The sequence below is a fragment of the Salminus brasiliensis genome (assembly GCF_030463535.1).
Source record: "Salminus brasiliensis chromosome 20 unlocalized genomic scaffold, fSalBra1.hap2 SUPER_20_unloc_2, whole genome shotgun sequence".
Classification (NCBI taxonomy): Eukaryota; Metazoa; Chordata; class Actinopteri; order Characiformes; family Bryconidae; genus Salminus; species Salminus brasiliensis.
In genome coordinates this window covers 230044-255000 of record NW_027326637.1, presented here as the reverse complement: position 1 = coordinate 255000, position 24957 = coordinate 230044, and the positions used below count along the sequence as shown (strand labels likewise).

The 24957-nt window shown below is 45.6% G+C and overlaps 2 protein-coding genes across 2 annotated transcripts in view; both read left to right on the top strand.

Moving 5' to 3' along the window:
- fgf10b (fibroblast growth factor 10b) overlaps positions 1–6296 on the top strand; it is a 7681-nt gene extending 1385 nt beyond the window's left edge. The window contains exons 2-3 of the mRNA XM_072671921.1: positions 5359–5462; positions 6022–6296. Coding sequence (XP_072528022.1) covers positions 5359–5462; positions 6022–6213 — 296 coding nt within the window. The 3' untranslated portion in view covers positions 6214–6296. The remainder of the gene's footprint in view (positions 1–5358; positions 5463–6021) is intronic.
- Positions 6297–8930: 2634 nt separating this feature from the next.
- On the top strand, positions 8931–17146 carry mybbp1a (MYB binding protein (P160) 1a). Its single transcript, XM_072671922.1, has 27 exons — positions 8931–9140; positions 9766–9861; positions 10182–10265; positions 10410–10484; positions 10582–10689; positions 10829–11019; positions 11104–11271; positions 11445–11562; positions 11668–11957; positions 12080–12190; positions 12299–12424; positions 12671–12877; positions 13027–13135; positions 13267–13369; positions 13508–13662; positions 13761–13925; positions 14018–14149; positions 14268–14450; positions 14558–14715; positions 14820–14954; positions 15123–15201; positions 15292–15423; positions 15548–15616; positions 15703–15816; positions 15901–16002; positions 16092–16216; positions 16308–17146. Exons 1-27 carry the CDS (start codon positions 8970–8972, stop codon positions 16684–16686), a joined length of 3885 nt encoding a protein of 1294 aa, XP_072528023.1. The 5' UTR covers positions 8931–8969; the 3' UTR covers positions 16687–17146.
- Positions 17147–24957: the final 7811 nt, after the last annotated feature.

Below are 24957 nucleotides of genomic sequence, written 5' to 3'. Positions count from 1 at the left end.
TTCATTATTATATATTCTTAATCTGATAAAGTTCCTTATTATATATTCTTAATCTGATAATGTTCATTATTATAGATCATTAATCTGATAATGTTCATTATTATATATTCTTAATCTGATAATGTTCATTATTATAGATCATTAATCTGATAATGTTCATTATTATATATTCCTAATCTGATAATGTTCATTATTATGGAGTATTAATCTGATAATGTTCATTATTATACAGTATTAATCTGATAATGTTCATTATTATATATTCTTAATCTGATAATGTTCATTATTATATATTCTTAATCTCTTAAAGTTCATTATTATATATTCTTAATCTGATAATGTTCATTATTATAGATCATTAATCTGATAATGTTCATTATTATACAGTATTAATCTGATAATGTTCATTATTATATATTCTTAATCTGATAATGTTCATTATTATATATTCTTAATCTGAAAATGTTCATTATTGTAGAGTATTAATCTGATAATGTTCATTATTATATATTCTTAATCTGATAATGTTCATTATTATATATTCTTAATCTGATCATGTTCATCATTATATATTCTTAATCTGATAATGTTCATTATTATAGAGTATTAATCTGATAATGTTCATTATTATATCTTCTTAATCTGATAATGTTCATTGTTATGGAGTATTAATCTGATAATGTTCATTATTATATAGTATTAATCTGATAATGTTCATTATTATAGATGATTAATCTGATAATGTTCATTATTATATAGTATTAATCTGATAATGTTCATTATTATAGATGATTAATCTGATAATGTTCATTATTATAGAGTACTAATCTGATAATGTTCATTATTATATAGTATTAATCTGATAATGTTTATTATTATAGAGTACTAATCTGATAATGTTCATTATTATGGAGTATTAATCTGATAATGTTCATTATTATGGAGTATTAATCTAATAATGTTCATTATTATATAGTATTAATCTGATAATGTTCATTATTATGGAGTATTAATCTGATAATGTTCATTATTATGGAGTATTAATCTGATAATGTTCATTATTATATAGTATTAATCTGATAATGTTCATTATTATGGAGTATTAATCTAATAATGTTCATTATTATGGAGTATTAATCTGATAATGTTCATTATTATATAGTATTAATCTGATAATGTTCATTATTATGGAGTATTAATCTGATAATGTTCATTATTATGGAGTATTAATCTGATAATGCTAGTGTAGGTCAGGGTGAATGTAGCGCACCTCCATCAGAGGCGGTGTAGATGGAGGATGGAGTGTGTGTGTGTGTGTGTGTGTGTGTATGTGTGTGTGTGTTTTACTCGTTTAACAATGAAGACGCTTCATTTACTCATATGGTGCCCATGTGTAGATAAGAGCCTTCCTGTTTCCTCAGTCCATGTGTGTGTGTGTGTGTGTGTGTGCGTGTGTGTGTGTGTGTGTGTGTGTGTGTGTGTGTGTGCATGTGTGTGTGTGTGTGCGCTCACACATTGCTCTTGGGAGGTCTGTGGACGCTGTGGAAGACACTGTGTCACAGCCTTCTTGAATGGCTGATGGGAGTACTGTGATGTTAGGTACTCAGGTACTTTGGTACCGAGGTACTCCGGTACTGTAGAGCAGGGTGGAGCTGTAGCTGTGAGGCCTCTAGACTCTAGACAGCCTCGGTCAATACGGGTGTAATCAGCCGTCACAATGGGGAGAGGAAGTGTCTGTGTCTGCTGATGCAGTGTGTGTGTGTGTGTGTGTGTGTGTGTGTGTGTGTCAGTCACCCATAAGATAAGCTAAACCCAGCTTTGATAACAGCGCTGAGGCAGCACACCAGACACACACCGGTGGTCAGATAAGTGTGTGCATCCACATCACTTCCCCTGAATAACACACTGTATGTCCGAATATTTGTGGACACCTTTTCTAATGGGTGCATTTAGCTACACACAGCTTGTACGTCTAGTCCCTGTGGAGAAGTCCTGCCAATAGAATAGGACTCTACGGAGCAGATCAACATTGTGACCCTATTGGCACCATGCCCAATGCCAGGCGTGGGCTAGTAGAGGGGTATAAAGCCCCCCCCCCCCAGCTGTAGTGAGTGTAAAACTGAAGAATGGGACTTCAGAGACCGAGCATGTCCTGGCGGGTGCTAGCCTGCTTCACTGCCACTTTTGTGAAGTGAGTTATGAACCGCTAGCATGCTAACATGCGTAGGCCGTTAGCTTTGAAGTAGCCGCTGTTTGAATATCAGCACATCAAAGGCGGTCATGCTGCAGGTGGAGAAGCTGAGGGGACAAAGGCGCTAAGCCTTGCGAGCTAAAGTTAAGAGCGGGAACAGAGACAGCGCTAATGCCGCCGTCCTCAGGCTAGACGCAGGCTTTGAAGCTGCTCGGACAGACGCGAGGTTTAGCATTAGAGAAGGACGCTGAGGTAGGAACGGTCACAGCACACCTGGATCCTCTTCAAAGTCAGGTGTGCTGGAGGACTCGGGTCTGGTGGCAGAGCCGCTCCTCAGGGCTCTGAGAGCATCTAGGCCGCTGTGAGCTGCATATTGGGCTGTGGGGCCGCCTGGCGCAGCGTTTAGGGTGATGCGGCGTCAGACCTCACAACCGCAGACACCCTCGGATTTATGGGGATTCCACTGCAAAACTGTCCCACGTGCCCCGCCACAGGGCCTGCTGGGTAGGAGCATGCTTTCTGCAGGAGAAAACCACATTCATTGCTTAAATAAATTAACTGGTAGATGCCTCTACAGACAAGTAAGGCCGGGCGTAGCGGGGTGTAGGGTGGATATAAAGGGCTTTAGATCTGATGTAGTGTATTTAGGGTAGGTATAAGAGGCTGTAGGTCTGGTGTAGGGGGTTTAGGGAATGTAGGTCTGGTGTAGGGGGTTTAGGGTGGATATAAGGGAATGTAGGTCTGGTGTAGGGGGTTTAGGGTGGATATAAGTGGCTGTAGGTCTGGTGTAGGGGGTTTAGGGTATATATAAGGGAATTTAGGGTGGATATAAGGGGCTGTAAATCTGGTGTAGGGGGTTTAGGCTGGATATAAGGGAATTTAGGTCTGGTGTAGGGGGTTTAAGTTGGATATAAGGGAATGTAGGTCTGTTGTAGGGGGTTTAGGGTGGATATAAGGGGCTGTAAATCTGGTGTAGGGGGTTTAGGGTGGATATAAGGGGCTGTAGGTCTGGTGTAGGGGGTTTAGGCTGGATATAAGAGGCTGTAGGTCTGGTGTAGGGGGTTTTGGGTGGATATAAGGGGCTGTAGGTCTGATGTAGGGGGTTTAGGGTAGGTATAAGGGGCTATAGGTCTGGTCTAGGGGGTTTAGGGTGGATATAAGGGAATTTAGGTCTGGTGTAGGGGGTTTAAGTTGGATATAAGGGAATGTAGGTCTGTTGTAGGGGGTTTAGGGTGGATATAAGGGGCTGTAAATCTGGTGTAGGGGGTTTAGGGTGGATATAAGAGGCTGTAGGTCTGGTGTAGGGGGTTTAGGGTGGATATAAGGGGCTGTAGATCTGGTGTAGGGGGTTTAGGGTGGATATAAGGGGCTGTAGATCTGGTGTAGGGGGTTTAGGGTGGGTTTACTGTGGAAGGCCACCAGGGCAGAATCTGTCGTGTTTATGGGGACTGGCAGAGCAAACTCAGCGTAATTAGGCCGAACACACGGCACTTCTCGCTTATCCTGACGCATCTGAAAGCCGGAGAAACGCATCACTCTGCTCCGTAAACGACGAGCGGACCTTTTGTTTTTCGGCTATAAAGTGTGGTGAAGTGTTGGCAGCACTTTATGGAAAAACACTCACACACACACCAGCAGGCAAAGTGTGGGCTCGCTACACGCGACATTTACTCACAGCTAACAGAGCGTAGTAAGACACACACACACACACACACACACACACACACTTTGGACAGCAAGTGGAGAAAAATGTTAATTAGCCCGGCAATCAGAGCACTTTTAAAATGTGGGGAATTCTGCCAGACATGCAGCCTTTCACTCTCTCTCTCTCTCTCTCTCTCTCTCTCTCTCTCTCTCTCTCTCTCTCTGTCTGTGCGCCTGTCTCTCGCCCTGGCGCAGCTGTAGAACGCAGGGATTTACAGTAACAGGCGATCTGTGTGTTCTCTGTACAGTTTGTGGTTATTTTAGATCTTCAGTCAAAGAACTTCAAAGCCTCCACCTGAGTGTGTGTGTGTGTGTGTGTGTGAAGGTGGGGTGTGGAGAATGGTCCACATGGCTTTATGTACTATGCATGGCAGCTCGAATCTACTGTATACTACACACATATACACCAATCAGCTATAACATTAGGACCTGCCTGATGTTGTGGGGATGTTCTGACCCGGTCATTGTCCGGTCCAGAACATCACAGCTGTCTCTGTCTGCCTCTTTGATCAGGGCTCAGTGATGTTGCTGTAATCTGTCCTTCTGTGGTCCTGCCATTCCTCTGTTCTTCATCCTTTCATCCTGACGCTGTTTACTGAGGGACAGATAGTTTTACTGCTTCATCTGATACCTGCAGCACACACACACACACACACACACACTCACTCACACACTCACACACTCACTCACTGTCTGATCTGGCCAGCTGGGTGCTGTCCACCGCCCCCTGTCTGTGTCCTGGAGGTGAATCAACTGTAAAGCTTCGCTTCTGAAATATTAGAATCTATTAAAATCCACTACTGTAATATTCTAATATTCATATACATCATATTTATACACTGTACACGTCCCACCGTCACGATACATGATTCATTTATTCATTCAAATCTAGAAAAGCACAGAGTGGATTGATTCCTGATTCACTGAATCACTCCCGAAAGAATCGCAGTGGAACTGAATCACTGGGTCAGGTCGGATTATTGCTAGGTTTGTGTGTTTGTGTGTGTGTGTGTGTGTGTGTCCAGACCGATATGTGGAGTGAGTTACAGTGTGTTACCGTGATCAAAGGCCAAAGCCCTCATATTCACACTCCCCCCACACACACACACACACACTGAGGTTATCACACACAGATAGCAAAACCTCACACGCACCGGTGTGTGTGTGTGTGTGTGTGTGTGTGTGTGTGTTTGGGAAAAGAGGTGGATGAACTGCAACCTGACTGAGGTCAAAGGTCAGGCTGAAAAGTGACACTTATACCCTGACATATATATTCTCACACACACACACACACACACACACACACACCTTATCTGCTAATAGCCCACAGTGGTAGCTCTCGCTCTGCTGGCTGTTTCCAGCTGAAATGGGTTGAAGCGGATTCCGAAGGCCTAATGCAGCTGTGTGTGTGTGTGTGTGTGTGTGTGTGTGTGTGTGTGTGTGTGTGTGTGTGTGTGTTGCAGGCATTCTGGAAATCACATCGGTGGATGTAGGGGTAGTAGCCATTCGGGGGCTCAGCAGTAATTACTATCTGGCCATCAGCAGGAAAGGAGAAGTGTACGGAGAGGTGAGTGTTACAGTGATGTACAAACATGTCCAAAAGTTTGTGGACACCCCTTCTAATGGACGCATTCAGCTACTTCAGCTTGCACCTGTTGCTGAGACAGCTTGTCTAGCCCCTGTAGAGAAGTACTGCCAATAGAATAGGACTCTCTGGAGCAGATCAACATCATGAACCTATTGGCACCATGCCAGGCGTGGGCTAGAGGGGTATAAAGCCCCCCAGCATACTGCCCAGCATCTCTGGAATGATGGTGGAGCTCCATCCAGTACTTTTGGATGGGATGAGTTGGGGGATAGGTGGGGTGGTGATCATCCATCCAACATCCTGACCTCACTAACGCTCTTGTGGCTGAATGCAAAATGTCCAAATGTATTAGAAAGTCTTCTTCTCTGGACAGTAGAGACTTTCAGAAGAAGCAGTGAGGGAGCAGGTGTCCCAATACTTTTGTCCTTTTAGTGTATTTATCTGTGCTAAATTGTTGGTTCCGTGGATGGGCTGATTTTGTAGCTGTACTTATGTGAGTGTGTGTGTGTGTGTGTGTGTGTGTGTGTGTGTGTTCCAGAGAGAGTACGGTGTGAACTGCCGGCTGAAGGAGCGCATTGAGGAGAATGGCTACAACACCTACTCATCAGCCCAGTGGAGGAACCGGCGGAGGCCTATGTTCCTGGGTTTGAGCGCTAACGGCCGGCCAATGAGGGGCAGGAAAACACGCCGGAAGAACACAGCCACACACTTCCTGCCCATGCTGGTCTGAGGGGACACACACCGACCCACCTTAACAGCTGGACTCTTCCAAGACCACCACTGTTTGACTGTATGTGTGTGTGTGTGTGTGTGTGTGTGTGTGTGTGTGTGTGTATGGGGGGGGGGTCGTCTTTTGGACATAGGGACACATAATACCCCAACTTTGCCAAATCAGTCTAGACAGGAGTAAGCGAGCGGGGTGTGGACACTTGGGTGTCCTAAAGGCAGGGACAGTCCCCTCAGCTCAACTGTAAAGCGTCCTACACCTACAAGAGCACCAACAGTAGTGGTCTAGACTGCATGTGTCCCTGATTCCTGATCAGGTGTTAATTAACTGAGCTCAGACTGAGATACTGCTGTTTAATATAGTATCTCACTGAACCCGGAACCGGCAGAACCAACTGGATCCTGGACCCACCTTTAACTGAAACATAGACTCAGTTCCTGGATTCAGAGGATAGAACTTGATTCCCGAATCAGAGCATGGAAATGAATCCTGGAACCAAAATACAGAGCAGGATCCTGGAATCGGATCCTGGAACCAGAGCATAGAACTGGGGCCTGGACCCAAAGCATGTAAGTGTATCCTTTAACTGAAACATAGAACCGGGTCCTGGAATCAGGTCAGAGAACTGGAGCCTGGACTTAAAGCATTAAAGTGTATCTTGGAGACCAAAACACAGAACAGGATCAGAATCAGAGCAAGGAAATGTGTCCTGGAACTGATTATTAGAACCAGATCCTGGAATCAGAGAACAGAACTGGATCCTGGACCCAAAGCATGGAAATATATCCTGGAATTAAAATATAGAACAGGATCCTGGACTGAGGATGGAGCTTAATCCTGAATCTTGAACTGGATCATGGAACTGGACATTCATGCTGGTTCCTGGAACTGGATCCTGGAATAAGAACATATGGATCCAGGGCAAAGAACCAGATTCTGAAACCAAAGAATAGAACAGGATCCTGGATTGAGACCATGGAACTTGATCTAGAAAGTGGATCATGGAACTGGATCATGGAATCTAAGCATATTACTGGATCCAGAAATATGTTAATAGGGATAAAAGCGTAGAAGTGTATTAGAGCCAAACCAAAGCATGGAACTGGATCCTGGACATGGAATATGGAACTGGATCACGGATTCAGAGCAACAGCAGAAATATGTTCTGGACACTGAGCGTAGAACCAGGACATAGAGCTGGATCCCGGATTCAGAGCACAGAACTTGAGACCCAGATCTTGGAACTGGTCCCTGAGCATATTACTGGATCCAGAAACATGTTCAGATCCTGGAACCCGAGCACAGAACTGGTCCTGGATCATGGATCCGGAGCATGGAAGTGAATCCTGGACTCTGGATTCTGAAATCCGAGCTGAAATCCCTGTAAACGTATCCTGGACCCACAATATGGAAGTAGGTCCTGGACCCGGATTATCATACTAGCTTGCGGACCTGGAGAATGGAGGACCAGGCTTTCTGACTGCCTTTCCGAGAAATTATTTATTTGTATGCTATTTAAAATATGAATGAAGTGTATGAAATAAAAGCAGATTTTCTGGACTTTGTATCAAATAAAAGCTATTTTCTCACTCTTGGACCGAGCCGTGGTCAGTCTGTTCCCTGGTACTGGAGTGTGTGATGGCTGTAATAGGCCTGGCGAGGTGTGATAAACAAGTAAACAAACACATTTGTAAATATTGTGAATATAAGCAGATGTAAACAGGAAGTTGAGGTTTTTGCTAGCCTCTTGAGGCTAACTTTCGCCTCAGAATTAGGACCACACACATACACAGACATATTTTCCACTCGGAAAATTAAACGAATCCCTCCTTTAGCCGAAGCATTCCTCTTTCCTTCCATTACCAGCACATTTACAGGAACACACACACACACACACACTCCTAAAAACACCGCTATCTGCTATCTGCAGTCCCCATGGAGCAGATTTACCAGCAGATTTGAGGAAACAGTGGAAAATTCTGAACGCAGGGCTAATGACTACCCCAAAGTAGTTCTCACCACAGAACAGCCTTAAGTAATTTTTCGGCTAATTATTATTATTATTATTATTGCTTTGTTATCAGCACCAGGCCAGAGAGGTAGGTCAAGACTGTGGCTAGAGACTCCGGCTGATCCCAACAAGATAAACAGCCTTGCTAAATAGAGGGAGTGAGCCAGGCGGTAACACAGACACGGGAGCACCCTGAAACGCTGCCATTCGTCCGTCCCACCGTCCACAAACCTCCAGAGACCTCCAGCATGTCAGTATGTTACAATTCCCTGTGTCCCTGTATGCTACAATGAACCCCTGGATCTGCAACCGTCACCTTAAGAGAAACATGTGTTAGCAAAAGCTAAGCTAAACAGACGGGTTTCAGCCTGGACTTGAAGACTAGAACATTATCTGGAAGGTAGTTGAGCAGTTAGGACGGTTCTAAGGGCCCAGAACCTGGTTGATCAGCCGAGAGTCAAGAGTTCTGAGACCATCTGCCGTTAATTTTATTACAAATTAATTTTATTATGAATTTATTCTTATTTTTTTTATACATTCTTAAAATATTAGAATAATTTCCATACATTTATTCGCAGGAGAAAAAAGGTGGTTCTGTACGACCAGAGCAGTGAGAGCGAGTCGACTGAGAATCCGGGACTTTTATTTTGAAGCTCGAGCTTTGGCGGTGATACCGGATGTGCCCCCTCTTCTTTCTCCACGTGTTTCCTTCTCGTGTTTTTCACCACACGAGTTTGAGAAGACGAGCATGGTGGACCCTGAGAGCGGCCCGGTTCGGCCGGCTGTGGCTGACCCGGACGGTGTGCTGAAGCGCAGTCGGGAGCTGCTGGACCTGTTCTGGGAAATCGCCAAACCGGAGAGAGACGCGCGCCTCCAGGCCGCCGAGAAACTGGTGGAGCAGCTGAGGAAGAGTGGAGAGGTCAGAACCGGGCTCACAGGACCGGACCCACAGGACCGGACCCTAGAACTGACACACACACCTGGGTCGGGTTAACTGAACCGCTGGGCTGGTTAGGGTGGGCTGGACTGGACTGGACCGGACTGGACTTCTCGGATCAGTCTGGTCCAAACGGTCCTGGGTGGACACTGAATCTCAGCCATGCTGCTGGAGGGCCTGATACACCCTGGTTTTAACTCAGGAATCAGAAAGTCTTACTTGATCCATTGATCCATTGATTGATTGATTGCTGTACACCAGATGTGAATAGGGGGGTGGTGGGGGTAGTAGTGGTTGAATGGTGGGCTGTGTGGTGCTGATGGATTCTCAGTCCTGAAAGCAGGTCCTTATGTAAACTAGCCTGAATCCTGAGTCCTGGATCAGTCCAGAAGAGTCGTCGACTCTGACTCACGAGTCAGTTCCCTCCACAGGCCCATGAACCCAGACCTGCAGTTCTGACACGGTTCTGACACGGTTCTGACACTCTGTACGCCTTTATAGATCATAAGCAGGGATATGAAATATTGAAATATGGAATATAGTGGTTCCGGCGGTATGTTCCCACACACAGTTCCTCTGCTGACCGTGGTTTTGCTGTGTTTTCCAGTCAGACGAGTTGAAGTACGTGGTGAAGAGGCTGGTGAATGGACTGTCTCATGCCCGAGAGCATGCCCGCGCCGGCTACAGCGCCACCCTGGCACAGGTAACCACTGACCAGCCTGGGGCAAACTGGGGCAGGACTGAGGCGACGTCCTTAGCCTGGTGTCCCAAGTCCATGTACAGAGGCGCAAATATATATATAGTAATAAATGTAATAATTTAGGAAATTTATTATAATTATTAATATATATCAAATATAGATCAAGTGTTTTAAAAAAAATGACTAATAAAAAAATTTAAAAAAATATGTAGAAATTTTATGTCTTTAAAATAACGATATTTTTAAATGTATGTAATGGATACGTTTATGTATACGTTGTTTTCTATGACCGGCTCTCGTTAACAGCTGTTTTGTGTCTGTAGGTGCTGAATGTGTTTGAAGAGGTCTCACTTAAAAGCACCTTTGATCAGATCAAAGAAAAACACAATCTTCAAACAGCCAATAAGGTGAGAGAGAGACGCTGAACAGAAGGAAACATAAGTGTTTATTTATATTAAATGTATTTAGTTTTGGAGTGGTTCTGGTTTCATAAGGTTCTGCTCCTCCTCCTCCTCCTCCTCCTCTTCCTCTCTCGCTCTGTCCTGTAACAGAAGCAGATCAGGAATGTGGCGTTTGGGAACTTTTTTGGGGTGCTGGCGGTGTCTCAGTCCACCCGCCTGCACAAGGTGAGCTCCTCGCCGGGTGATCAGAGAGTCGTACGCGTGTCGGACGCCCTAAACTTACTGACCGCCTCTGTCTCCCCCCCCCTCTCTCTCTCCACAGGAGCCGCAGGTGCTGCTGGAGTGTATAAAGCTGCTGCAGACTCTGTCCCAGTACCGAGAGCATCTGAGAGAGCTGCCCAGGAAGACCATGGTGGACATCCTGAGCCAGGTGACCCACCGCCCCGCCCTTCTCTCCGCACCCTGTGTCTGGCTAGGTGTCTGGCTAGGTGTCTGGCTAGGTGTCTGGCTAGGTGTCTGGCTAGGTGTCTGAGCTGTGTGTCTGAGCTGTGTGTGGTGGTGTGTTGCAGACGTCGGAGGAGGTGTTCGAGGAGGTGCTGTTGAAAGCGCTGCAGACGGATCTGACCTCCGCCCTCAGCAGCCCGGAGCAGTTGGAGCTCCTCCTGGTGGCCATGCAGAAGTTTCCCTCCGTCATCAAACCGGCCAAACTGAAGAAGCTGGTGGGCACTGCGAGCATCATCAGCAAGAGCACCCTGCCACGGTGAGGGCCCCCCCACAACACACGCTCACACTCACACACGCGCTCGTCCGCCGCTGCTCTGTGACCCTGTCTGGCTTCTGATAGGCTGGTGGAGGTGCTGAAGACAGCTGCCCGCTCGGTGAAGAAGGAGAGCGTCTTGCCGACGGTGGCTCTGGATCTGCTGCAGATGTCTCTGAGGGAGGACAGCTTCCAGCTCTTCTGGAAGGACGCGGTCATCGGCGGCTTGCTGTCGGACCCCTCGGGCCCCTGCCAGTGAGTACTGAGCGACCCCTGCTGGGCTGTAGTAGTAGTGGTGCAGTAGCGGGTCTGTCCAGCAGAGGGCAGCAGTGTTTCCTAGTAAGTAGATGCTCTCTGTAAGAAGACCTGTGTTGGGTAGTGGTGGCTGACCCCTGCCTCCCCCATCTCCCCCCGCTCCCCCCTCGCAGTTATCTGGTGTTCAGGCTCCTCGGGGCGGCTCTGCCGTTGCTGTCTGTGTCTCAGCTGCAGTTTGTCCTGTCTGGAGAGGTGATGAGACGCTACGGAGAGCATGTGGTGTCTGCCCAGGTGAGTCGCACGGAGATTCCTGTGCTGTAGGTCCGCCTCCTGATATGCAAATTTGTTTATTTGTTTGTTTATGTGGTTGATTTCGTTTTTTGTGCTCTTAAAAAGCTGCCCGAGCGCTTCAAGTTCTCCCCGGAGATGGACGTGTGCGTCAGCTCCTTCATGCAGAGCTGCCAAGAGCCGGACAAGCAGCTGACCGTTGTTCTGGCCTTCACCCAGCTCACAAACCAGGGCTACCCGGTCGTGCCCTCCTTCTGGAAGGTCGTGGAGCACATGGAGCCCGCAGCCCTGCAGGAGTACGTGGAGTGGCTGAAGGAGGCGTTCTGCAAGCCCCAGCTGGACCAGTGCCTGGAGTTCAGCACCCGCAAACAGAGGGAGGGCCGAGAGCCCGCCGTCCAGTGAGTGTCCACCACAGCGGAAAACAAGAGCTTCCTCCACAAATGAAGAGAAGTTCCTCGCAGAGCAACTCATATTCGCGTGTGTGTGTGTGTGTGTGTGTGTGTGTGTGTTTCTCCCTCAGACCTCAGTCGTGTGTGTTGCGCTTCCGTAAGTGGATCATACCCAGACTCGCATCCATCGTGGAGAACCACCAGATTAAAAAAGACGAGGAGCTCGTCATGGGCATCGCCAGGTACCAAACACACACACACGCACACACACACACATCCTGTCAATACTGACCATTGAGCTCTCTCAACCTTAATTAATTAATTAATTGTCCCCCCTCCTTCCCCTCCAGGTTCATCTTCTTCCACGCCTTTTTCGACACCAGAAAGGCCACAGCAGCCATTCCCGAGACCCGCCGCACCCTCTCTGTCCCGCTTGACCACAGCACACGCACCATCCTCAGCAACACCTTCGTCAGGTAACCAGTCCTGGCGGTTTCTGCACAGCTCCCAACACTGGCTGGAAGGGGTGGCTCCGGGTCGAGGCCCACCTCCAGCCACCAGAGGGAGGCCTTCCCTGGGTTCTATAAGCTCTTGGATTCAGTTGTGTGTGGTGGGGGGGTGGGGTGGTTCTAGATAATGTCTAAAGAAATCTAGAACTATAAAGGTCTAGAAAGCTATTGGCACGTCCCTCACCGCGTCTCTGTTCTCGGCCTCTGTCCCAGCCTGCTGCAGTACCTGAACGTGCTGCCGGTTCTGGGGGACCCTGCTGAGGCCGGAGCTCCGGATAAGCGGCGCGCGCTGGGCGTGATGGCTGATGGGTCCATGTGGGTGCATCGCCTGGTGGAGTACGCCGACACGCTGCTCAAACAGGACAAGTACGTGCGGAGCGCTCAGGCCTTCACAGAGGAGCACACGCAGGCCTGGGACAGGTAAGAACCGCCAGCTTCGTGTAGAGGGGATGGGGTACTAGATCTACTAGAATCTACTAGAATCTACTTCTTCCCTGAACAGTAGAGACAGTTACTCCAACAGAAGCAGGATCAGTGTGTTTAATTGGTGTCCCAATACTTTTGTCCAGCATGCTGCAGTCAGTGGAGACTCTGATGAAGAAGGTGAAGAAGGCTCCTGCTCCAGAACACACAGCGTTCCAGCACCTCTTCCTCATCATCGGCATCCAGATATTTAAGGTACACACACACACACACACACACACACACACACACACAGTCTCTCTCTCTAACACACACATTTCCTTTGAGATTGTGAAGTGTGAAAATCTGTTGTGTGTGTGTGTGTGTGTGTGTGTGTGTGTGTGTAGACCCCTGAGGACAGTGTGGAGTTGCTGAAGGATCTGCGGAGCTGCATGGAGAAAGCCCAGGCCAAGAAATCCAAGAGGAAGAAGAAGAAGGAGGAGGAACCAGGTGAGACCATGGGGTTTCTGTCAGCGCTGGACTGGGCGGCTTTCAGGTGTAGCCACACGTTTGACTGGTTCTGATTCTGTGTGTGTGTGTGTGTGTGTGTGTGTGTGTGTGTGTGTGTGTGTGTGTGTGTATTTTCAGATGGCGAGCAGGAGCCCCACTGGGTGGAAGTCGTGGTGGAGATCCTGCTGTCCCTGCTCTCTCAGCCCAGCCGCCTCATCCGCAGCGTGTGTAAGACGGCCTTCAGCCGCCTCTGCCCGCACCTCACCCAGCCTGCGCTCGCCGCTATACTGGACGTAAGACACACACACACACACACACACACACACACACACACACACACACCAGTAGTTTGGGTCCGTTGGATGTGGTCCTGATGTGAGTTTGTCCTCAGGTTCTGGATCCCAGTAAGGACGAGGAGGAGAGCGGCGTGGTGGTGACCCAAGAGAAAGAAGGCGAGAAGAAGAAGAGCAAGAAGAAGAAGGAGGCGGGAAATGAGGAAGAGGAGGAGGAGGAAGAAGAAGAAGAGGAGAAGGGTGATGGAGAGGAAGAAGGAGAGGTGGGTGTGAGTCACTGCATCTCTCGGGACGGTGCTAAGGGTCAGATACGGGGGGGATTATTGATCCTCATTTTATTGATCCGTTTTAATAGGATGAAGAGGAATCTGACTCCTCCTCTGGTGATGATGACGATGAAGATGAGGCGATGGAGGAAGAGCAGGAGGAAGTGGATCAGAATTTCCGTCTGGAGCTGATGAAGGTTCTGCAGGGACAGAACGCTCTGGTAGGCAGTGAACTTGCTCGCAGTGAGGAAGATGAATCGTTTAGACGAATCGACTGATTCATTGGTGGCAGCCCAGCCGCTCTAACGCCGTAGCTTCTGTCTTCCCCCCGCGCTTTAGGCCACCGAGGCGGACGACAGCGAGGACGAGGAAGAGGAGGAGATGGACGATGAGGCCATGATGAGTCTGGATAAAAGCCTGGCCACTCTGTTCGGCGAGCAGAAGAAGAAGCTGCAGGCCAAGAAGGACGAGAGGGAGCGGCTGCGCAAGGAGAAGACGCTCGTCCGAGACTTTAAGATTAAGGTGGGCCGCGGTCCGTCTGGTCCCGTCCTGACAACTCCTGTGTGTTTTATCAGGTTGGTTAAGTGTGTGTGTGTGTGTGTGTATGTGTGTGTGTGCGCTCGTGGCAGGTGCTGGACCTGGTGGAGGTGTTTCTGACCAAGCAGGGCAGCAGTGCTCTGGTTCTGGGGATGGTGGAGCCTCTGCTTAGCGTCATCGAGAACGCCATGAGCTCCGACAGCGAGCAGCAGGAGGTGGACTTCCTGCGCCGAGCCGCAGACATCTTCAGGTTGGTGGTGTTTTTTTTTTGGGTGGGGGACTTTCAGACAGCTGTGGTGACCCAGAAACCCACAGTCCCGCCCTGCCTGATTGATGCGCATGTCCATGTGTCAGAAACCAGCTGTGTCGTGGGAAGCAGTACTGCCGAGACGTGGAAGGTCGGGAGGCTGAGCTTCATGAGATGCTGGAGCGCCTGATTGCTCGAGCCCAGAAGCTGCCGGACTCCTCAGTGGCGTTGTACTATTTCAGGTGAGGTGCTGCCGAGGGCCAATCATGTCCTGAAGATTTGGTGACGGATGCAATATTGTTAATGTGTGTGTGTCTGTGTGTGTGTCTGTGTGTGTGTCTGTGTGTGTGTCTGTGTGTGTGTGTGTGTGTGTGTGTGTGTGTGTGTGTGTGTCTCTTTCTCTCTCTCAGTGCTGCACTTTATGTAGTCAAAGTGTTACGAGGTGTGATGAAGGACACCGACACCGCCAGCACCACCCCTGCAGCGGAGGTACGGTACCTCGCCCATACACCACCCATATCTGTGTGTGTTGTGGTCAGGGGTGTGAAGTAAGTGTGTGTGTGTGTGTGTTGACTACAGGAGAGGAGCATGGGTAAGGCAGATGTGGAGAGAGTGACGCGCTGTTTCAGGGATGCTCTCGCGTCCTTCATGACCCGGCGGAAAAGCCCTCTGACTGGGGACATGTTCATCGACCTTTTCAACAGATTTCCGGTGAGAACACACACACACACACACACACCTGTGACCGCATTCCCCTGGGCTCTACCGGCCCTCTCGCAGCTTTTCAGAACACCTTCACTGACTGTCTGATTATGGGTCCTGCGCTGTTTTGCAGGTGGTGTGCTTGAACCTGTTGGACACTGCGGTGGAGAACATCACATCTGGAGTGCGAGAACATCAGCAGGTAGAAATGTCCCCCGTCCTCGTCCTGCTGTTCAATAAGGGCAGGCACGGCGGACGTCCCGGTAAACTGCGGGTCTTGTGTTTCAGGGCCAGGCGTGTGCGATGGTGCTGAGGGCTCTGCAGTCCAAAGACGTCAAGCAGCTGCTGCCGGCAGCCCGGTTGGTCCAGCTGTGCCGGGACACGGCGCAGCAGCTCACACAGGTACGGTACAGACTGCTGACCCCCTACCTGCTGTACTCCCACTCCCACTCTCTGCTGACCTGGGCTCTGAACTGTCCCCTCTAGAGTCTCCAGCAACACGTGGAGTCCAAGAACAAGGCTGTGCATGAGAAAACGGTGAAGGCTCTGGAGCTCTGCCACTGCCTGGTGAAGACTGTCCACACGCAGGTATGGAGGCACCCACCCCCCTCACCACCTGCCCCCACCACCCCTGTCACGCTGATCTTAAACAGGTGTGTCTCTCTTGCCCTGAGCAGAACCTGGAGGTGAACCTGGACGCTCTCCAGAGTGCTCTGAGGGCCATGAACGCCGCCGGGAGCCTGCAGAGGAGCGGGCAGCTCGAGGACACCTACTGGAGCGTCATGAAGCTCTTCGGCATTCAGTGAGCGGCCGGCGCTTTCACAGACGATGCAGTTAAGGGTAGGCGTGAGATACTGAGACGACTGAATGAGCTCTCCTCTTTTTTTCTTTAGGAAACCTAAAGTGGAGAAGGTGAAGAAGGGGGCGGAGGAGGAGCAGACAGAGCAGACTGAGCAGGAGGCACCCAAGAAGAAGAAGAAGGGCTTCCTCCCGGAGAGCAAGAAGCGCAAAAACCGCAAGAAGCCGCAAGTGCTGGAGGGCAAGGACGCTGTGGCTGCCACGGAGCAGGCAGCGGCGGCGGGAGGAGATGTAGAGGGAGGGAAGAAGAAGAAGAAGAGGAGGAAGGGCAAGGGCAAGAATAAGAAGAGGAAAGGGGACGATGGAGGAGAGGCTCAGACGCAGAGTCCAGCCAAAAAGGCCAAGACTGAGCCAGCACAGGTCCAGAAGAAGAAGCAGAAGAAGAAGGCAGGAGGAGGTCAGGCCAGCGCGTGAGGACCACGAGCCGAAACCTCAGAGACTACAACCCCCCCCCGCCCCCCCCGTTTTCCTGCCCTGTGGTGTTAGACTGCTAATGGCTCCTGGTGTAGAGAGCCCAGGTCTTAAAGGGGAACTGTGTGAAACTGAGCTTCTCTCTGATTTCAGTGATTGTGGTGAAAGCAGGTGTTGGTCGCCATGGCAACAAGGCAGATACAGGCCATAATTTATCTGCTATCCAAACCCGCCAGTGCAGCTACACGTGTGTTCTGAGTTTTATATGGAATGATGATGATGATGATGATGATCAGCTAGTACAGCTTTGTCTCTGGGTGCTGCTTCCCTAAAGGTGATGGTGCAGAATTGTGAAATATCGGTGGAGTTCCCCTTTCAAACCTGCCGTCTGTACCGTCTGGCGCGCTGTACACGCCCACTTTTTCAAATGTAAAATATTACATTAAACTTTCTTTATTACGTCTGTCTGCCGTAAAGCTCGCTTTCTGTCGCCGGTCAGAAATGTAGTTGTTTGTTTGTTTATTTATTTATTTATTTATTACTATTCAAAGTTGTGTTCCCAGCTGCTCCAGGAAGGTCTTTCTCTTGACACAGTGGTATGCAAAAGTCTGGAGACCCTAGATGGTGAAGATTAATAACCAAAAAAAAAAGGGGGGGGGAGCTGTTCTAAGATACAGGAAATAAAATGCAAATTATTATTATTATTTTTTTTTAATAAGATTTTGGCTCTGACAGTTGAAGTGTACCTACAGTAACAATTACAGCCCACCCTCCTCCTCCTCCTCCAGCGTCCACCGCAAGAAGATGATGAAGAGGAAGAGCAGCACTCTGCACGCGCCCTCGAGCAGGAACCCTGGGTAGCTAGTTTGTACAGGCTCTAAGCTTAGATACTACCAACCACAGAAGTCAGGCTGAAGACCCTACTACTCCGGTGTGGGTCCTAAAGGACGGCGGGTCAGGCTGAGCCGTGCGGTGAGCTTAACAGGCTCCTGGTACTGACGGGCTGGTCTGCTCCTGCTGGTCTCAGAAACTAAACTGTTAAAAATGTAGAATATTCCTCTGACAAAGATCTATAAGGAGCTAAATGTCCGTGTTCAAGGTCGCTCTGCCCTCTAATGCCAGTTTACTGTTGTTATTGCTATTATTAAGGAAAGTGATTAACTAACTGAGATGTAGCTCCCAGGCTAACCTGAGGTAAATTTACTCAAACCCTCAGTAGTTAAGGAGCTGTATGAACTAGTTAACTCCACAGTTTTATTACCAGATAACCAGACCTGAGGTAAATTTACTGAAACCTTCAGTAGTTAAGGAGCTGTATGAACTAGTTAACTCCACAGTTTTATTACCAGATAACCAGACCTGAGGTAAATTTACTCAAACCTTCAGTAGTTAAGGAGCTGAATGAACTAGTTAACTCCACAGCTTTATTACCAGATAACCAGACCTGAGGTAAATTTACTCAAACCCTCAGTAGTTAAGGAGCTGTATGAACTAGTTAACTCCACAGCTTTATTACCAGATAACCAGACCTGAGGTAAATTTACTCAAACCTTCAGTAGTTAAGGAGCTGTATGAACTAGTTAACTCCACAGCTTTATTACCAGATAACCAGACCTGAGGTAAATTTACTCAAACCTTCAGTAGTTAAGGAGCTGTATGAACTAGTTAACTCCACAGCTTTATTACCAGATAACCAGACCTGAGGTAAATTTACTCAAACCTTCAGTAGTTAAGGAGCTGTATGAACTAGTTAACTCCACAGCTTTATTACCAGATAACCAGACCTGAGGTAAATTTACTCAAACCTTCAGTAGTTAAGGAGCTGTATGAACTAGTTAACTCCACAGCTTTATTACCAGATAACCAGACCTGAGGTAAATTTACTCAAACCTTCAGTAGTTAAGGAGCTGTATGAACTAGTTAACTCCACAGCTTTATTACCAGATAACCAGACCTGAGGTAAATTTACTCAAACCTTCAGTAGTTAAGGAGCTGTATGAACTAGTTAACTCCACAGCTTTATTACCAGATAACCAGACCTGAGGTAAATTTACTCAAACCTTCAGTAGTTAAGGAGCTGTATGAACTAGTTAACTCCACAGCTTTATTACCAGATAACCAGACCTGAGGTAAATTTACTCAAACCCTCAGTAGTTAAGGATCTGTATGAACTAGTTAACTCCACAGCTTTATTACCAGATAACCAGACCTGAGGTAAATTTACTCAAACCTTCAGTAGTTAAGGAGCTGTATGAACTAGTTAACTCCACAGTTTTATTACCAGATAACCAGACCTGAGGTAAATTTACTGAAACCTTCAGTAGTTAAGGAGCTGTATGAACTAGTTAACTCCACAGCTTTATTACCAGATAACCAGACCTGAGGTAAATTTACTCAAACCTTCAGTAGTTAAGGAGCTGTATGAACTAGTTAACTCCACAGCTTTATTACCAGATAACCAGACCTGAGGTAAATTTACTCAAACCTTCAGTAGTTAAGGAGCTGTAAGAACTAGTTAACTCCACAGTTTTATTACCAGATAACCAGACCTGAGGTAAATTTACTCAAACCCTCAGTAGTTAAGGATCTGTATGAACTAGTTAACTCCACAGCTTTATTACCAGATAACCAGACCTGAGGTAAATTTACTCAAACCTTCAGTAGTTAAGGAGCTGTATGAACTAGTTACCTCCACAGCTTTATTACCAGATAACCAGACCTGAGGTAAATTTAGTCAAACCTTCAGTAGTTAAGGAGCTGTATGAACTAGTTAACTCCACAGCTTTATTACCAGATAACCAGACCTGAGGTAGATTTACTCAAACCTTCAGTAGTTAAGGAGCTGTATGAACTAGTTAACTCCACAGCTTTATTACCAGATAACCAGACCTGAGGTAAATTTAGTCAAACCTTCAGTAGTTAAGGAGCTGTATGAACTAGTTAACTCCACAGCTTTATTACCAGATAACCAGACCTGAGGTAAATGTACTCAAACCCTCAGTAGTTAAGGAGCTGTATGAACTAGTTAACTCCACAGCTTTATTACCAGATAACCAGACCTGAGGTAAATTTACTCAAACCTTCAGTAGTTAAGGAGCTGTATGAACTAGTTAACTCCACAGTTTTATTACCAGATAACCAGACCTGAGGTAAATTTACTCAAACCTTCAGTAGTTAAGGAGCTGTATGAACTAGTTAACTCCACAGCTTTATTACCAGATAACCAGACCTGAGGTAAATTTACTCAAACCTTCAGTAGTTAAGGAGCTGTATGAACTAGTTAACTCCACAGCTTTATTACCAGATAACCAGACCTGAGGTAAATTTACTCAAACCTTCAGTAGTTAAGGAGCTGTATGAACTAGTTAACTCCACAGCTTTATTACCAGATAACCAGACCTGAGGTAAATTTACTCAAACCTTCAGTAGTTAAGGAGCTGTATGAACTAGTTAACTCCACAGCTTTATTACCAGATAACCAGACCTGAGGTAAATTTACTGAAACCTTCAGTAGTTAAGGAGCTGTATGAACTAGTTAACTCCACAGCTTTATTACCAGATAACCAGACCTGAGGTAAATTTACTCAAACCTTCAGTAGTTAAGGAGCTGTATGAACTAGTTAACTCCACAGCTTTATTACCAGATAACCAGACCTGAGGTAAATTTACTCAAACCTTCAGTAGTTAAGGAGCTGTATGAACTAGTTAACTCCACAGCTTTATTACCAGATAACCAGACCTGAGGTAAATTTACTCAAACCTTCAGTAGTTAAGGAGCTGTATGAACTAGTTAACTCCACAGTTTTATTACCAGATAACCAGACCTGAGGTAAATTTACTGAAACCTTCAGTAGTTAAGGAGCTGTATGAACTAGTTAACTCCACAGCTTTATTACCAGATAACCAGACCTGAGGTAAATTTACTGAAACCTTCAGTAGTTAAGGAGCTGTATGAACTAGTTAACTCCACAGCTTTATTACCAGATAACCAGACCTGAGGTAAATTTACTCAAACCTTCAGTAGTTAAGGAGCTGAATGAACTAGTTAACTCCACAGCTTTATTACCAGATAACCAGACCTGAGGTAAATTTACTCAAACCTTCAGTAGTTAAGGAGCTGTATGAACTAGTTAACTCCACAGTTTTATTACCAGATAACCAGACCTGAGGTAAATTTACTCAAACCTTCAGTAGTTAAGGAGCTGTATGAACTAGTTAACTCCACAGCTTTATTACCAGATAACCAGACCTGAGGTAAATTTACTCAAACCTTCAGTAGTTAAGGAGCTGTATGAACTAGTTAACTCCACAGCTTTATTACCAGATAACCAGACCTGAGGTAAATTTACTCAAACCTTCAGTAGTTAAGGAGCTGTATGAACTAGTTAACTCCACAGCTTTATTACCAGATAACCAGACCTGAGGTAAATTTACTCAAACCCTCAGTAGTTAAGGAGCGGTATGAACTAGTTAACTCCACAGCTTTATTACCAGATAACCAGACCTGAGGTAAATTTACTCAAACCTTCAGTAGTTAAGCAGCTGTATGAACTAGTTAACTCCACAGTTTTATTACCAGATAACCAGACCTGAGGTAAATTTACTCAAACCTTCAGTAGTTAAGGAGCTGTATGAACTAGTTAACTCCACAGTTTTATTACCAGATAACCAGACCTGAGGTAAATTTACTCAAACCCTCAGTAGTTAAGGAGCTGTATGAACTAGTTAACTCCACAGTTTTATTACCAGATAACCAGACCTGAGGTAAATTTACTCAAACCTTCAGTAGTTAAGGAGCTGTATGAACTAGTTAACTCCACAGCTTTATTACCAGATAACCAGACCTGAGGTAAATTTACTGAAACCTTCAGTAGTTAAGGAGCTGTATGAACTAGTTAACTCCACAGCTTTATTACCAGATAACCAGACCTGAGGTAAATTTACTCAAACCTTCAGTAGTTAAGGAGCTGTATGAACTAGTTAACTCCACAGCTTTATTACCAGATAACCAGACCTGAGGTAAATTTACTCAAACCCTCAGTAGTTAAGGATCTGTATGAACTAGTTAACTCCACAGCTTTATTACCAGATAACCAGACCTGAGGTAAATTTACTCAAACCTTCAGTAGTTAAGGAGCTGTATGAACTAGTTAACTCCACAGTTTTATTACCAGATAACCAGACCTGAGGTAAATTTACTGAAACCTTCAGTAGTTAAGGAGCTGTATGAACTAGTTAACTCCACAGCTTTATTACCAGATAACCAGACCTGAGGTAAATTTACTCAAACCTTCAGTAGTTAAGGAGCTGTATGAACTAGTTAACTCCACAGCTTTATTACCAGATAACCAGACCTGAGGTAAATTTACTCAAACCTTCAGTAGTTAAGGAGCTGTATGAACTAGTTAACTCCACAGCTTTATTACCAGATAACCAGACCTGAGGTAAATTTACTCAAACCTTCAGTAGTTAAGGAGCTGTATGAACTAGTTAACTCCACAGCTTTATTACCAGATAACCAGACCTGAGGTAAATTTACTCAAACCCTCAGTAGTTAAGGATCTGTATGAACTAGTTAACTCCACAGCTTTATTACCAGATAACCAGACCTGAGGTAAATTTACTCAAACCTTCAGTAGTTAAGGAGCTGTATGAACTAGTTAACTCCACAGTTTTATTACCAGATAACCAGACCTGAGGTAAATTTACTGAAACCTTCAGTAGTTAAGGAGCTGTATGAACTAGTTAACTCCACAGCTTTATTACCAGATAACCAGACCTGAGGTAAATTTACTGAAACCTTCAGTAGTTAAGGAGCTGTATGAACTAGTTAACTCCACAGCTTTATTACCAGATAACCAGACCTGAGGTAAATTTACTCAAACCTTCAGTAGTTAAGGAGCTGTATGAACTAGTTAACTCCACAGCTTTATTACCAGATAACCAGACCTGAGGTAAATTTACTCAAACCTTCAGTAGTTAAGGAGCTGTAAGAACTAGTTAACTCCACAGTTTTATTACCAGATAACCAGACCTGAGGTAAATTTACTCAAACCCTCAGTAGTTAAGGATCTGTATGAACTAGTTAACTCCACAGCTTTATTACCAGATAACCAGACCTGAGGTAAATTTACTCAAACCTTCAGTAGTTAAGGAGCTGTATGAACTAGTTACCTCCACAGCTTTATTACCAGATAACCAGACCTGAGGTAAATTTAGTCAAACCTTCAGTAGTTAAGGAGCTGTATGAACTAGTTAACTCCACAGCTTTATTACCAGATAACCAGACCTGAGGTAGATTTACTCAAACCTTCAGTAGTTAAGGAGCTGTATGAACTAGTTAACTCCACAGCTTTATTACCAGATAACCAGACCTGAGGTAAATTTAGTCAAACCTTCAGTAGTTAAGGAGCTGTATGAACTAGTTAACTCCACAGCTTTATTACCAGATAACCAGACCTGAGGTAAATGTACTCAAACCCTCAGTAGTTAAGGAGCTGTATGAACTAGTTAACTCCACAGCTTTATTACCAGATAACCAGACCTGAGGTAAATTTACTCAAACCTTCAGTAGTTAAGGAGCTGTATGAACTAGTTAACTCCACAGTTTTATTACCAGATAACCAGACCTGAGGTAAATTTACTCAAACCTTCAGTAGTTAAGGAGCTGTATGAACTAGTTAACTCCACAGCTTTATTACCAGATAACCAGACCTGAGGTAAATTTACTCAAACCTTCAGTAGTTAAGGAGCTGTATGAACTAGTTAACTCCACAGCTTTATTACCAGATAACCAGACCTGAGGTAAATTTACTCAAACCTTCAGTAGTTAAGGAGCTGTATGAACTAGTTAACTCCACAGCTTTATTACCAGATAACCAGACCTGAGGTAAATTTACTCAAACCTTCAGTAGTTAAGGAGCTGTATGAACTAGTTAACTCCACAGCTTTATTACCAGATAACCAGACCTGAGGTAAATTTACTGAAACCTTCAGTAGTTAAGGAGCTGTATGAACTAGTTAACTCCACAGCTTTATTACCAGATAACCAGACCTGAGGTAAATTTACTGAAACCTTCAGTAGTTAAGGAGCTGTATGAACTAGTTAACTCCACAGCTTTATTACCAGATAACCAGACCTGAGGTAAATTTACTCAAACCTTCAGTAGTTAAGGAGCTGTATGAACTAGTTAACTCCACAGCTTTATTACCAGATAACCAGACCTGAGGTAAATTTACTCAAACCTTCAGTAGTTAAGGAGCTGTATGAACTAGTTAACTCCACAGCTTTATTACCAGATAACCAGACCTGAGGTAAATTTACTCAAACCTTCAGTAGTTAAGGAGCTGTATGAACTAGTTAACTCCACAGTTTTATTACCAGATAACCAGACCTGAGGTAAATTTACTCAAACCTTCAGTAGTTAAGGAGCTGTATGAACTAGTTAACTCCACAGTTTTATTACCAGATAACCAGACCTGAGGTAAATTTACTCAAACCTTCAGTAGTTAAGGAGCTGTATGAACTAGTTAACTCCACAGATTTATTACCAGATAACCAGACCTGAGGTAAATTTACTCAAACCTTCAGTAGTTAAGGAGCTGTATGAACTAGTTAACTCCACAGCTTTATTACCAGATAACCAGACCTGAGGTAAATTTACTCAAACCTTCAGTAGTTAAGGAGCTGTATGAACTAGTTAACTCCACAGTTTTATTACCAGATAACCAGACCTGAGGTAAATTTACTGAAACCTTCAGTAGTTAAGGAGCTGTATGAACTAGTTAACTCCACAGCTTTATTACCAGATAACCAGACCTGAGGTAAATTTACTCAAACCTTCAGTAGTTAAGGAGCTGTATGAACTAGTTAACTCCACAGCTTTATTACCAGATAACCAGACCTGAGGTAAATTTACTCAAACCTTCAGTAGTTAAGGAGCTGTATGAACTAGTTAACTCCACAGCTTTATTACCAGATAACCAGACCTGAGGTAAATTTACTCAAACCTTCAGTAGTTAAGGAGCTGAATGAACTAGTTAACTCCACAGCTTTATTACCAGATAACCAGACCTGAGGTAAATTTACTCAAACCTTCAGTAGTTAAGGAGCTGTATGAACTAGTTAACTCCACAGTTTTATTACCAGATAACCAGACCTGAGGTAAATTTACTCAAACCTTCAGTAGTTAAGGAGCTGTATGAACTAGTTAACTCCACAGCTTTATTACCAGATAACCAGACCTGAGGTAAATTTACTCAAACCTTCAGTAG

Coding starts and splice junctions, on each gene's coding strand:
- mybbp1a (XM_072671922.1), top strand. CDS start 8,970: ATGGTGGACCCTGAGAGCGGCCCGGTTCGGCCGGCTGTGGCTGACCCG. Junction 9,862..10,181: donor ACAGCGCCACCCTGGCACAG/GTAACCACTGAC, acceptor TTGTGTCTGTAG/GTGCTGAATGTGTTTGAAGA. Junction 11,272..11,444: donor GACCCCTCGGGCCCCTGCCA/GTGAGTACTGAG, acceptor CCCCCCTCGCAG/TTATCTGGTGTTCAGGCTCC.